Source organism: Haemaphysalis longicornis, unplaced genomic scaffold, assembly GCF_048455015.1.
Source record: "Haemaphysalis longicornis isolate Haplotype H1 unplaced genomic scaffold, Haemaphysalis longicornis Haplotype H1 scaffold_7, whole genome shotgun sequence".
In the NCBI taxonomy this organism is placed as follows: Eukaryota; Metazoa; Arthropoda; class Arachnida; order Ixodida; family Ixodidae; genus Haemaphysalis; species Haemaphysalis longicornis.
The window spans coordinates 134871525-134884390 of NW_027526422.1; the positions used below are offsets into that span (position 1 = coordinate 134871525).

A 12866-nucleotide genomic window follows, 5' to 3' on the forward strand; every position below is an offset into this window, starting at 1 on the left:
CTATGCAACGCAGCAAATAATAAGCTTAGTTATACGAACGTTGGGAGTTTACCTATGACAAAACAACCGAGTTTTGTCAGTGATTACTGCCACAGAGGGACTTTAACGAGGGCGATGTCGACATCCCTCAATAGTACCTCTCAGGAAACTCGGTAGATAGAAGTATGACAGGACAACAGAAGAAAATGGAATGGCTACGTTGCAACCGTAAAGGAACGTGTTCAATTGGCTTGCGGTGAATGAAAGTCGAGTGTAGGGCCGACTACAGCGACGATGGTGAAGCCGCGGAAGAAAAAGCACTGGGATGAACATGATTAAACTAATGGTTTAAGACGTGTTCATTGCATAGCCCAGAAGAAATTTAACGAACGATTCCATGCGGGCCTAGAATAATTTCGATAATATTTTAGCCTGTTGTGAACAGCTTGCAATTTATTGGTATTTGCGTCCATTCATCATTACTTGCGTCCGTTTCTCATAAGCCACGGGCTTTCACTTCACTGCATTGCTGATCAGAATAAACAGGGAATTATTTTTAAATACCATGAATTTCGAGCTTAAATGTTAAATTAACAAATACAGTTATAAAAATGTGAAGTTACACACCTTTTGAAGAATAACCATGCTGCACCTAAGAAGCTCAATGTTGAGAAAGTAGTACAAACCTACAGTCTTTCTTAAATGTTGTAACCTTCACAGTAAATAAACACGATCCTTCATGTCGCATTTTTAACGACACTACTTCAGCAGGAATTTCGTGGTCCCGTCGGATCTTGTTAGGATGATTGAAAGATTTCGCGGTAGCTTAGCTCTGCTTAGTTCTGAGACGGCGCTGTCTTCCCGCCAAAATATTGCCGCTGCCAAATTGCAGTATTAACCGTTTTCACTGAAAATGTCACCTACGGACTCATAATATAAGCAAACTTCAGTAGTTGTTTTCTTTACAGCGAACAGCTGCGAAGGCGAAGTATGACGAATAGGAGAAGAAATGTTTTTGGAGTCGCCGTGCATTTACTCCACGCGCTCTAGTTTCGGCCAGGGCTCAGCACCTGCGTCGCGTAGTAACCGCCGGATTTGCGTGCCGTTGTCGCTGGCAAGCAAATCTGCAAATTCGCAAGCTGAGAGAGGAGGGTTTAAGTCAGCTAGGACGGGTTGGATGAGAAAGTCGCGCTAGCTGTCGCTGATGGCGTTGTGGGCTTGCAGTGGCTAAGCGCACTTCTAGGGGCATAGTATAGTGGAGGATTTATTAAAGCGAAGCTGTCTGTGCTTCACTTATGGTGATGTAGTTACGCTAAAACGCGCTGCAGGAAAGTACCCTTTAGACAACGGATTTCCACAATGCCACATTAACCATGCCACACACGTAGAAAACGGGAGGTCTTAGCGCACAGGGCATGATACGGTATAGCACTGCAAGACACATTCTCATTGAGTTAGGATCGCTGACGATGATGAACGTCCCTTCACCGCATTCTAGTCGCTCAGCATTTGCTTGGGTTAGTTGTGCGGGCGTGTACTTTGGACTTCGGCTGATTTGAAGTGGACTTCAGCTTTGGACATTGGCAGTCTGGATTTTGGACTTCGGGAGAGTGGCTTTTTTTATTTTAATTCGACTCAGGTTGCACAAAGAAAGCTTTGCGTTTCAACCACCTTTCTCTTAATAAAAGGAGTTTGGTTTTTTGTTTATTAGTGTTGTCACCGGGCGCGCAGGTTTGCAGCCCTAAGTGTGGGCTCTAGTGTGTTCCGGAAATCCTCATCTTAGTAAGGGCGTAAGGATCGTCTCGGTGGGAGGAACTCTGTGTATGGCGGCACGGTACACTTGGAACACGAAAGGAGGTGGTACCGGAAGGAGTGAAACAATGCCGAAACGAGTTCGAACGGTTCCTCATGTAAGCCTAACTACACTGGTATGTGAGCGTTATGGTTAAAAGACGATTAGGCAGCAGTGATTCGACCGTTTCTGAACGGCGCTACAGGAGAGAGTAGGGTGCGAGGAACAAAGTGTACAGAAGGATATGTTCTTGGACCAGTTGGTACTCAGCAATGGAACACATTACAGCGTGAACGTTGACGAAGACTTGTCCCTAGTGCCTTCTAAGACTTCGTTAACCTTCGCCTTGTAACGTGTTTCATCAAACGAAGTGCACGCTGGATCATACGGCGAGCCGGGAAACGTGCGTACCTGCCTTTGGCAGATTGTTGGTATACGGTGGACGCTGCACTAAACATGCTATCTCATTAAGAACCACAAGAGCACTCTACAAGACGCAAACAATTCGCACTCGGGCAACCAGAACCGCTTTATCGTGTCCGAGCACGCTATTGCTCGCGGGCGTCTTCCAAGAAAAGTTTTAACGACACCGTCAGGGGCTTAGAAGAAGCTGTTTTATGGCCCCTTGCACTCGAGAATTCAACGGTCTCAGAGGAGAGCGATCCGCAAGAAGCATAGAGGAAACGCGCGACGAAGCGGCATCATCTCCAGGGATGTAGAGTGCAACGGATCGGGTGCACGAGGCACACCGGAGACGTCGACGACGCCGTAAAAGCGTCAGCGCTGCGTTCGACAAGGTGATCGACAATCGATTATTTCCCGCAACACGTAGTACTACATTTACGATTGTTCCCGAGTCTGCCAAGAAGGACTACTCTACCAATCCTAGAGGCGACAAATTTTTTTCTCGTGGTTTATTCTAATGACCAGCCTTAATTAAACGGCTAGAAAATCGTCGTCGAAAAAAGGAGAGAGGGTGAAGGGAAAGTTTGCGATTACTCGCCGACCAAGGCCAGTCTGCAAAACGGCGAAATGAAAAACAAAGTCCCCCCCCCTCGAAGAAATAAACCCCACGCGATGCGAGGCCGAGCTTATCGCAGCAATATCGTTTCTCCCTCGTAAACCTGTCACTTGGAGTGCCCTCGATAATGGCCTTTGTATATAAGACGCGATGGCCTCCGTAAGAACGAACGTACGTGCGAGATAAAAGTGGGGTTGCGGAGGGTTTTCGCAAACACGGGGATGCTGCACACTTTGTGGACGCTGACATTTAAAGGGGATTGCCACGGTCTGCGACGTTCTCCCGCTTGATCGCCGCCAGTTCACGGCCCCCACGGGGGTCGCTCAAGAGAAGAGGGCGAGACAGAGGGTAGGGAGAAGCCTTGCAGTCTCTGTACACGAAGAGAGTGCGGGCTCCGGACGTTTCCCATCGCCATTTTTATGTATTTGGTTGTTTGTTGCGGTGAGACACAGACGTTTTAGTCCTAGAGGGTTACACATGGCCCTCAAAGGTGCGCTTAGCACAACAGGCGGTGTCTGATGAAGGCTCTTCTGCTCTCTCTCTCTCTCTCTCTCTCTCTCTCTCTCTCCCTTACAGTACACGTCGTTTCCATGGCGTGTGTACCCGATGCGAAACGAGGACGGATGTGTTTGCGAATTTTTTTCTTCGGGCGTTTGCCGGAGAACTTCAGGCGTGCGCCCACGCGTTTGCTCGGTGTAGACTAGCTGGATATTTCACAGTGGGTTTCATCAGCCATGCCGCCGTGACAGGCGCGTCAGATGACGCCACAGCAAATTGAGACACCGGGTACTTTATGTGGACGGTCTTTGTGGTCGTAATTCAGGCAGCGGATGAAAGAAACGGAGCGTTTCCCTCACGCCTGCTCGTTTGTAGTGTCCTGAAATGTGTCGCATTTCCGGTGCCGGAGTTTCGGATGAAAGGGACGTAACATTGCGGCACCCACCGGCTCGCGTTCAGGCGATGGGTTCTGCAGTTTCAAGGCCCGAATTTATGGCCACCTAGTGCATCTGTCTGGAAGTATGCAGTTTGAATTTTCGCAACTTCAAAGGGTTCCGACAGGCATCTTCTCTGCTTACAGCCATGTGATCCCAGTAACCGTATAAACCCGTATGGCAGCACGCCGCGGGAAGCACTTGGGCACTTTTGTGTGTTGTTTTCTTCTTCTTCTTCTTCTTCTTCTTCACCACCGTCATCATCATCATCATCACTGCGACCCATTGTACTTACTTTGTGAAATATACGGATTGTACTCATTTTAGGAGTAACGCGTGCCTACCTTAAAGATAGTCTGCATTGCTGAATACTGCCGATGTGATCCTCTCAATCTGTTGACACTGCCGTCGTTTCAACGGTTGGAACTAAAGCCAAGAGAACTGGTGTCCCGTCTAGAAGTTTACGCTGCGGCCTACTCGGAACATTTGAGCATGGCCTAGTGTACTCGCTTATACACGACATTTCGTCATTAGTTCGGAAAGCACCTTCTTTCTCATCGGTTTCGTTTCAGGCCGAGTACACCGCGGAACCGTAGAAAGGCGTTACAAAAAAGGTATGCGCACAGCCCGCACTCATTTCTGCTTTTCGTCTTACAATGCTCATTGCCATACCGTGCTTGTAAAATTATTGAAGCGAAGGAAAAAAAAGTGACTCGACCGTCTACAGTCTGTCATGAGCGGTCAACTGGCGGGAAACACCCTGTGGCGTTGTAGACTGCCGACCTTGCTTTCTGTATTTGCTCGACGAGCCCCTCATTTTCTAACCATATTATTCTGCGAAAGCCTAGCGAGGGCCTCGGTTTGGCAGCCTTGATGCCTAGGTAGCATAAGAGGGTTTCCCGCCAGTTGACCGCTCTTGATAGGCTGTAGACGTTCAGGTAACGCCCCCCCCCGGGGGGGGGGGGGGGAAGAAGGTTCCCTTCTCCCCGTGAAGTCAGAGTGGCGCTGGCTACCACCCTCAATCGTCAGGTACAGTTGTAAATATCAATACTACATAAAGTGAAGGAGAACGCAGTCGCCCAGATAGCCGAATTGGTAAGGCATCCGAGATCAAATCGGAAGGCATGGGTTCGGTCCCCACTCTGGGCGCGTGTTTTCCTTTCTTTCTTTCTTCGTAAATTTAAAAATCTTAAAACTTAGTAACCGTAGTAAAAAAAAAGCTCAAGCCTAGCCTTCCCCTATGCCCCTCCTTTGGTGTTGTAGACTGTAGACTGTAGATATATATATATATATATATATATATATATATATATATATATATATATATATATATATATATATATATAGGGAGCAGTTGAACTTTTGAAGATGGTAGAGAACATAAGAAAAGAAAACAAAGGTAAAAGCACGATTGTTGCCAACGTTTGCTTTCTCCCTGACGAAAGCAAGTCTCTTTGCTGAAACGTTGGCAACCATCGTGCTTTTACCTTGTTGAAAGTTTTCTTATATATATATATATATATATATATATATATATATATATATATATATATATATATATATATATATATATATATATATACATATATATATATATATATATATTTTTTTTTTCACTCCCGCGCACGCTGCAATGGGCCAAACGGGAGGCACGCACCTGTTAGCTGCGGAGTGGCGGCGGCGGGATGGTGGCAATGGAGGTGGTTGTGGTGGTGGCGCTGCGACGTGCGCTGGGGAAGGTGAGCGCCCCCTTCAGTCCTCAGCGCGGGCCGCCGCCGCCGAGCGCTTGTAGAAGCCCTCAAAGCCCGTGCGGTCGATCTCGTCGAAGTTGCGCTTGTAGAAGCCCGGCCAGCCGGCGTGGTCGATCTCGTCGAACTCGCCGTGGCCGTAGCCCCGCTTGCGCAGGCCGCCCTGGTCGCCGCCGAAGGTCAGGCCGCTTAGGGAGTCGAACCTGCGCGTCAGGGAGAGAGGTCGTTCCTTCGAGTAAGCATTATAAGTCCTCACGATAAGTGCAATGCAAAATGGCGCTACCGGCTAACGTTAGCTTACTAACTTTTAGGGACACTTTATGCAACTGTGCCGTTACCGCCAGTTAGTTATTTAACTTTTTGATTTAGAACTACCCTTTTGCTATTAAAATACGTTAGCGACAATAAACACTAATTTTTAGAGCGAAGCTGTACATGGCGATGTTCCGGAGAAGCCTACATGCGCCCGTCGACAGAGCCGCGTAGAATACGAATTTTCGTCTCCAGGGCTGGAGTAAAATCCCTCATAGCTTCCAATCTAACGTAGATATCCAAAAAAAAAAGTGTAGTGAAATTATCTGCTAAGACGACTCTACCATTACACCGAGTTTACTTTTTTTTTCGTAATTAGTTATGCCAGCGTAAAGCTGTAAACGTTTCGGACTTCCCGTCTGCTGTAAACGCATGACCGTCTACGTAGGGAGTATGATTACAGAAAACGGCTGTAACTGTTATTTTATTAGTACTATCCCGAAACAGATCACATCAAAATTAACCGTAATACTACTCTACCTTGGCGCACTAGCACATACATTACTCAAACTTGTTATGCGCCAATACAGCTTCTCTGGTTCTCAATTGTCACAATAATGAAATGACTTTAGTTCTTACGGTATTAAGAAGTTAATCCGCAGCGCACAGTGAATACACCATAAAATGCCGACGCGCGACTTCATAGTTCGAAGACAATTTCCAATACCCTCCGTCTAACGGCGACGATGGTTGAAACTCGAAAACTTATTCAGCGCTAAAGTAAAATGAAGTACCGTGAAAGTCAAAGCCGCTGCAGTCAAATTTTAAGCGTCCACGATCAAAGGGCAAACTTCCTGCGAGTTTAAAGTCAAAATTTTTATCGCAGCAAACGAATCCTTCACGAGGAATCTGAGCAGCCGCCACCTCCACCAATCGTCGTCGTTCAAAGCGGAGCGTTCAAATTCTCTTTAAAATCCTCCCTCCTTCGACCATTTCCGAATGGCGCAATTGGATAAACGTCCGTTTAATAACACGAGGGACCCAGGTTAGATGCCGACCACGGGAAGCGTGTATTTTTTTTCCTGTGACGTCATAAACATGATCATCCGTCATTATGTGCGCTCCCACTGTCTAAAGTTGGCTTTCCAGCAATGCGGTTTGGTTAGGACAGCGCCATCAGCGAGATCTAGAAAGCTGCGCTTTAATATTTTTACAAGCACGATAGGGTAATAAACATTCTAAGACGAAAAGAAGAAATGAGGTCGGACTGTGTGCATACCTCTGTTGTTATGCCTTTCAACGGTCCCTCGGTGTATTTTACCGAAATGTCTTCCCAGCTGGTGTCGTGAACTAATGAGAAGGTGCTTTTACGCAGTGATCCCGTATTTTGCGTGAGACATTTTCTCCAATTCGCCCCGCCACTGTTTATAAATTCCTTCCCTGATTGTTTATGAAATTGCTTTTACCATACTGCTTGTCTGATCCTCTCAATATTTGTAGCCCGTTTGAAGAGAACCCAATTACGCGCAACATTTCGCCGTGACAGAAGCTGCGCCGCTGATGACCTTTACGTCGGCTCTGTGCCAAATTTTGTCGCCCAGCTTCATACGCTCGCCCGTACAACTGAAAGGCGTTTCACTAAGGTGAATGCGAGAGCTAGGGTTGGTGCGGGAAGAGCGCCACTAGGTTATGCACTGTAGTAGAAGACGTGCTTCACCCGCCGCGGTGGCTCAGAGGCTAAGGCGTTGCGCTGCTGAGCACGAGGTCGCGGGTTCGATTCCCGGCCGCGGCGGCCGCTTTTCTGATGGAGGCGAAAAGCAAAAACGCCCGTGTGTACGAGATTTCGGCGCACGGTAAAGATCCCCAGGTGGTCAAAATTAATCCGGAGCCCTCCACTACGGCGCGCCTCATCGCCTGCGTTGCGTCGGCGCGTTAAACCCCACAATCAATCAATCAGAAGACGCGCTTCGAGGCATCCCGTCATCTGTGCCACGCACCGACTAAACTGGCCGTTTCCACGGCCGCTGGGTCGAGTGGCCGTGGTGCTGCCTATGAACGAGTTCTCTTGCTGGTACAGCGTTTGAAGCGAAGCCTATTACTCCAGGTACAAAAACATAAAACGCCTGGTAACGTACCCATGACCTTGATGCTTAGCCAAGGTCAAACAAGTGCCTCGTACGGTTTTACGGCGCCGCCGATCACGCTTCGGCCCCGACCGAGCCAATTCGAAAGTGTCTCGTGGCCTTGCAAAAGCAGCGCGTCTCATTTTTCAGCGCGGAGAAATACTTCAACAAGCATTAGGTAAGAGATGAATTCGGAACGGCACGCAATAGAAGCTTCGCTTTGCGTCGATTCCCACCTGTGCACGGGACTCAGGAATTTCTGTCGCTTTGCGACCTCGGTTGCGAGGCCTCAGAATAAAAAAGGACAGAGTTGCTGAGTTGTTTTTATTGCCAAGTTGCACACACCCGCTGCACAAATCTTTACCTGAGGCATGTAAACTCACGCTTAGAACAACAAGCTCACCGACAATGAATACGTTTGTAGGAAAGTTTAAGTCAGTCGGGCTACCATTAACGGGCGAAATCCTGCTCTCAACTCAAATAAAGGTAATATGTTTCAGCCATACGCAATGACCTTATCGTTCTTTCGAAACTCAGAAAGTTTTAGCCGCCACGCGTCTAATATGGAAGCGTGAGTGTTCCGAGATCTGCCTCAGGTATGTGTGTCTGTGTGTTTGTGTTTGTGTTTTGGGGGGGGGGGAGGTTATTCCTCCCACTCAAAGCTGTATTTCCAGTACGAATTATGCCACTACTTTTACCTCTAAGCGCCAAATACTCATTGTGGTGCACTGCTTTAAAGATATACAACTGAACGTTGTTTACTTCTGAATTGCCATGCTTCACGGGTAGAATAAAAAAAAATGGTGATAATAATGAAATTACAGAAAACTTCCCTCTGCGAACAGTCATAAAAACAAATTTCGAAGTTAAACTTATTTTCTCGCTTTCATGCAGGTACACTTCAAGGCATCACAGAAGTATTTGATCTAGGCAAGAAAACAGCTGCTCGGATTGAGGTTGGACAACAGCATGAAATTCTTCGAACCTCCTTTCAAAGCGTATTGCATTGAGCCTAGCCCCTTTTTGTTTTGTTTATAGGGAAAAGAAGGGGGGTTAAAAATCTCCGTACTACTTGGGCCAAGGTTTATTGCTTTCAAGAAGTTCGGCCACGTGGGCTTGCAAAATCAATATAAGGCTACCTTCCAAGCGGAATCTTTACCTGTTTCCAGGCAACTTTTACATCTTTAGAACCGAACGTTTCTCTTCTCGTTGTCTTTCGGCCCGGTTAGGCTAATAAAAGGACCAAACAGAAACTGGAGCACACGTGCCACGTGCCATTGTATCGAAACGGTAGAGATGCGGGCGCTTGAAGTGAAGTGGAAATCCAACACACACTGCCATCACGCGTATACTTCAGCAATTGTTTGCTCCAAAAAGTAGTCGCAATCCCGCTATCCAGCGTTCACAACCTTGGGCGATCAGTCATTTTGCACGCCTTCTGACGGATTTCGGCCTGGCTTCGACGAACGACGCCGGCACAAGTCATCTCCGAATGGCACGCGATACTCCTGAGCAAACAGTGAAAGAAACTGAAGGATCAACTCGGGAGGGTACGCAATCGTTAAACTCACAATCAAGCAGTCGTCAGCGAGGCGTACCATCCCTCGGCACGAGGAGCGTGCGTTTCCGCACAGGCCTGATCCGGTTTCAACCGCCAATCGCAGAACCCCAATGCCTCTCTATTCTTTTTTTTTTTTGGGAAGGGGGGGGGGTTCATTTGTAGCAGCTGGAATATTCGTACGACCTCATCGCCATCTGGCTGTGCAACAAACAAGTCTGGATCGAAGAAAACTTTCTCTGCCCTAGGTTTTGGTTTTGCTTCTCCTCAGTACAACCCAGTGCTGCAGGCAAAGCACGCTCTACAGGGAGACAGACGTGCCGTGTACGTAAGGAAGTCGCGAAAGGAAAACGAGCACAACATACGGACCCGGCAGACGAAGAAAAGCAAAATCTGGCAGAACCCGTCTGCGACGACTCTCGATTAGTATTCAGCGAGGTTGTGAGACAGATTTCTATCGACTTACTGAATTGAGTTCAGTTGACACACCCTCGCCTTCGCATTGTCGACGTGCATTCGCTATCATAGCTGTAAACATTGTCGTCCTCAAGCGTTCGCGATGATACGGTATTGGCTGTAGTATGGTCAGATGATTCACTTCTTGAAAGGTGCGGCTGTCCACACATAGATTGAATATACGCCTTGGCGAACACCAGTTTTTTCGGAGTGTACGACAATTCAGACGTTTATTGCAGGCACTGAGCGCCGGCCTGGGCGATCAACTTCGGCTGGCCCACAGAGCTGTCGATGCCGTTCGGGCTCAAGGCGTATTGGACTGAGAACACCTCCTCAAAGATTCGATACAACCCCATCCCTTGACTTCAATAAATGTTTATTCTCTCTCTCTGCAAACATTTTGCTTCTTTGGACTATTATTTAGAGACTGCTTGATTGTTGTGACATATTTAGTATTCTCATCAGGCGTTGAAATCGGCTTGTTGAATGCATGAAGGTTGTCTGCACGCGAATAACAGTTGAGATGATGTTATCTGAAGTGAGATGACACTGGGAAACAGCTAAATCATAATTAAAACGAACAATAATTTTGAAATCCCCGGAATATTTTGTATTTCGCGCGGTTGTTTAACGTTTTTCCCCACTTGTGGTAAAACTGCGGTTAGTCTGAGTTGTCGCGAACATGAAGCAGTCGAGAATCTCTGCTTAACAAACTTTTGGAATTGGGGCACAAAATGTCGAAAGCCTAGCTTAACTGTACAACGAGTTCAGTCGTATAGCGCGTAGATAAGGCCCCACACCTGAAGCAGACCTTGTTTAAATAAACACCCGTAACGTCGGTTCGCTACTGCTGTGCGGCACAAAGCACCACAACACTATCTACCGCACCAGTGATCACCAATTACTGGAACAGACCGGAAACGTGATCGTTATACCAGTGTGGTAAAAAAAAAACATGACCATGCCTCGGTGACTTTGAAGTTCGCGGACTGTAACATGACGCTGGCAGCATACCGATAGTTGGCTCCCGCGCGTAGAGTTCAGTGTCACGTTAAACTCGCTGCATTGCGCTAGGGAAAATACACTGGTACAGTTGCTAAGCGTCGTTTGAGTTCCTAATCTCGGCGGAAAAAAGATGCAAAGAAACCTTACAAAACTCTCTGAAAACGCGACAACTCCTCGGCCGTGGTTAGGGGCTTAGGGCCATGCTTTCGCCGGGCAGGCAATCGGTTGCTGTGCAGCTTTATTACGGCATGGTTTGCTCGATGTTATCATCGAGCAAGATAAAAAATGGAGAACGAAAGCAACATCGCATTTCTTTTTATTTGCATATTTCACTCGCTATGCGCTTGCGGAACGTAGTGCCCGTTAAAGTATGCCGTTATTTATGATCGGACATGGCGCGGTGGTCTAACCATTCGTCACGCGGAGATGAACGGTTACATGAGTTTCCGCGCTGTGAGGCGATGATGTACAAAAAAAGAAACAAAAACTGGGTGAACGGGGCGCCAAAGTTGCCTGAACACGAGGTGTAGGTGCAGCAAACTAGGGCCGTGAATTTCTAGGTACATAGCAAGCGCGCACACGCCGTGGATAGTGTTGTAAGCAGCTTGCGCCGTGCATAGCACGTATGTAGCTTTTCGCAGTCGCTAAAATTGACGGCGCGTTCGCGTATCTGGCGAGCTGAAATAAACGCACTACGTGTTGGCGGGGAACGCCTTCTGCGGTGATTAGCGTGACCGTAAATATTTGTTTTGTATAAACTGTGGAACAACTACCTAGGGAGGGCGATCTTTTTAGACAGGGAAATTGTGCGTAGCAAACGGGGCATACTAATTTATGCCACCGAAGCAAAGCAGCCTTACACTCCCAAAATTCCAAGGCCGCGTTAGCTAAAACGGATGAAATGTGACCAAACGTGTGTACTCCAAATTAGCGACGTACAGTTTTCGACTTCAGTTCTGAGGGACTACGACGTAAAGAAAATTCAATTCAATGGTGACAACGTCGTTGAAAACTTTGGTCGTACAGACGGGATGGCAGTGGAATGGTGACCGTGCTAACAAAAAGAGCGCTGTCAACAAACTGCTTGTCCAAACTGGCGGAGTAGAAATTTCAGCCATTGAGCTCAGTTGCGAATACGCGAATAGAACGAAGGGGGCCAATCACGGCCGGAACATATTAGGGGTACAATGACGAGATCCGCAAAAAAAAAAAAAAAAAAAAAGACGAGATAGAAACCGCATCCGGGCAAGCTGGCTCGATGTGTAAATTTCGTAAGCAATCTAGAGCCCAGTATTTGCGCAAGGGTGTACATGCACCAATTCGAAAGATCCCTTCGGGGTAGGACATGTCATACTGCGTTGTTTTTTTTTTTTTTTTTTGAAGCCGCTAGGAAAAGTTTGTTTCAGCAGTCAACAATATTGCTCCAGCAAGACTGTATTCGTCCAACATTCTAGCAGCTCGTCTAACAATCGAGCCTCACAGGATGAGCGAATCTCCTGTGCCAGTTCAGAAAAATCCCTGTCAGCGGATCCCCTAATCTCAATTAGGCATTTTGTCCTGTGCCTTCTTAAACTTCTTCGCTCTTTTGGTATGAAGACTGTTACTCGCGTAGCTCATATTTTCTTTGTTCTCCGTTCACACTCGACGTATCCTTTCCTACTTGAATCAGCCGTCGAATACGCCTTCACTGACAGCTTGTACAAGCCCAGGTAACGGTATGAACCTACTACCCTCATGACAGCTCCTCTAAACAAACCACGTGAGCCTGTCAGACAATTCTCAGTGAACTACAGCTCCTCTACCAGAATACATGTGAAGATTCCATTGGTGAGTGAACCTTCGGGTAACCAATGACCTGTTACGTGCCATCCTTATATTCGGAAGTGTTCTTTCTTACCATTTTCTCTCCATTCCCTTCCTAGGGCCTTCGTGCCTCCTTTTTATAAATAAAGTTACTACTACTACTACTACTGCTACTCCTCTGTTCTACGTATCCACCG

At 47.2% G+C, this 12866-nt stretch overlaps 1 protein-coding gene across 2 annotated transcripts in view; it reads right to left on the bottom strand.

The window, feature by feature from the left end:
- LOC144147025 (uncharacterized) overlaps positions 1-12866 on the bottom strand; it is a 181343-nt gene that overhangs the window by 14031 nt on the left and 154446 nt on the right. For both annotated transcript variants that reach the window (XM_077679049.1, XM_077679047.1), the window contains exon 3: positions 5382-5675. In XM_077679049.1, coding sequence (XP_077535175.1) covers positions 5477-5675 — 199 coding nt within the window. In that variant the 3' untranslated portion in view covers positions 5382-5476. The remainder of the gene's footprint in view (positions 1-5381; positions 5676-12866) is intronic.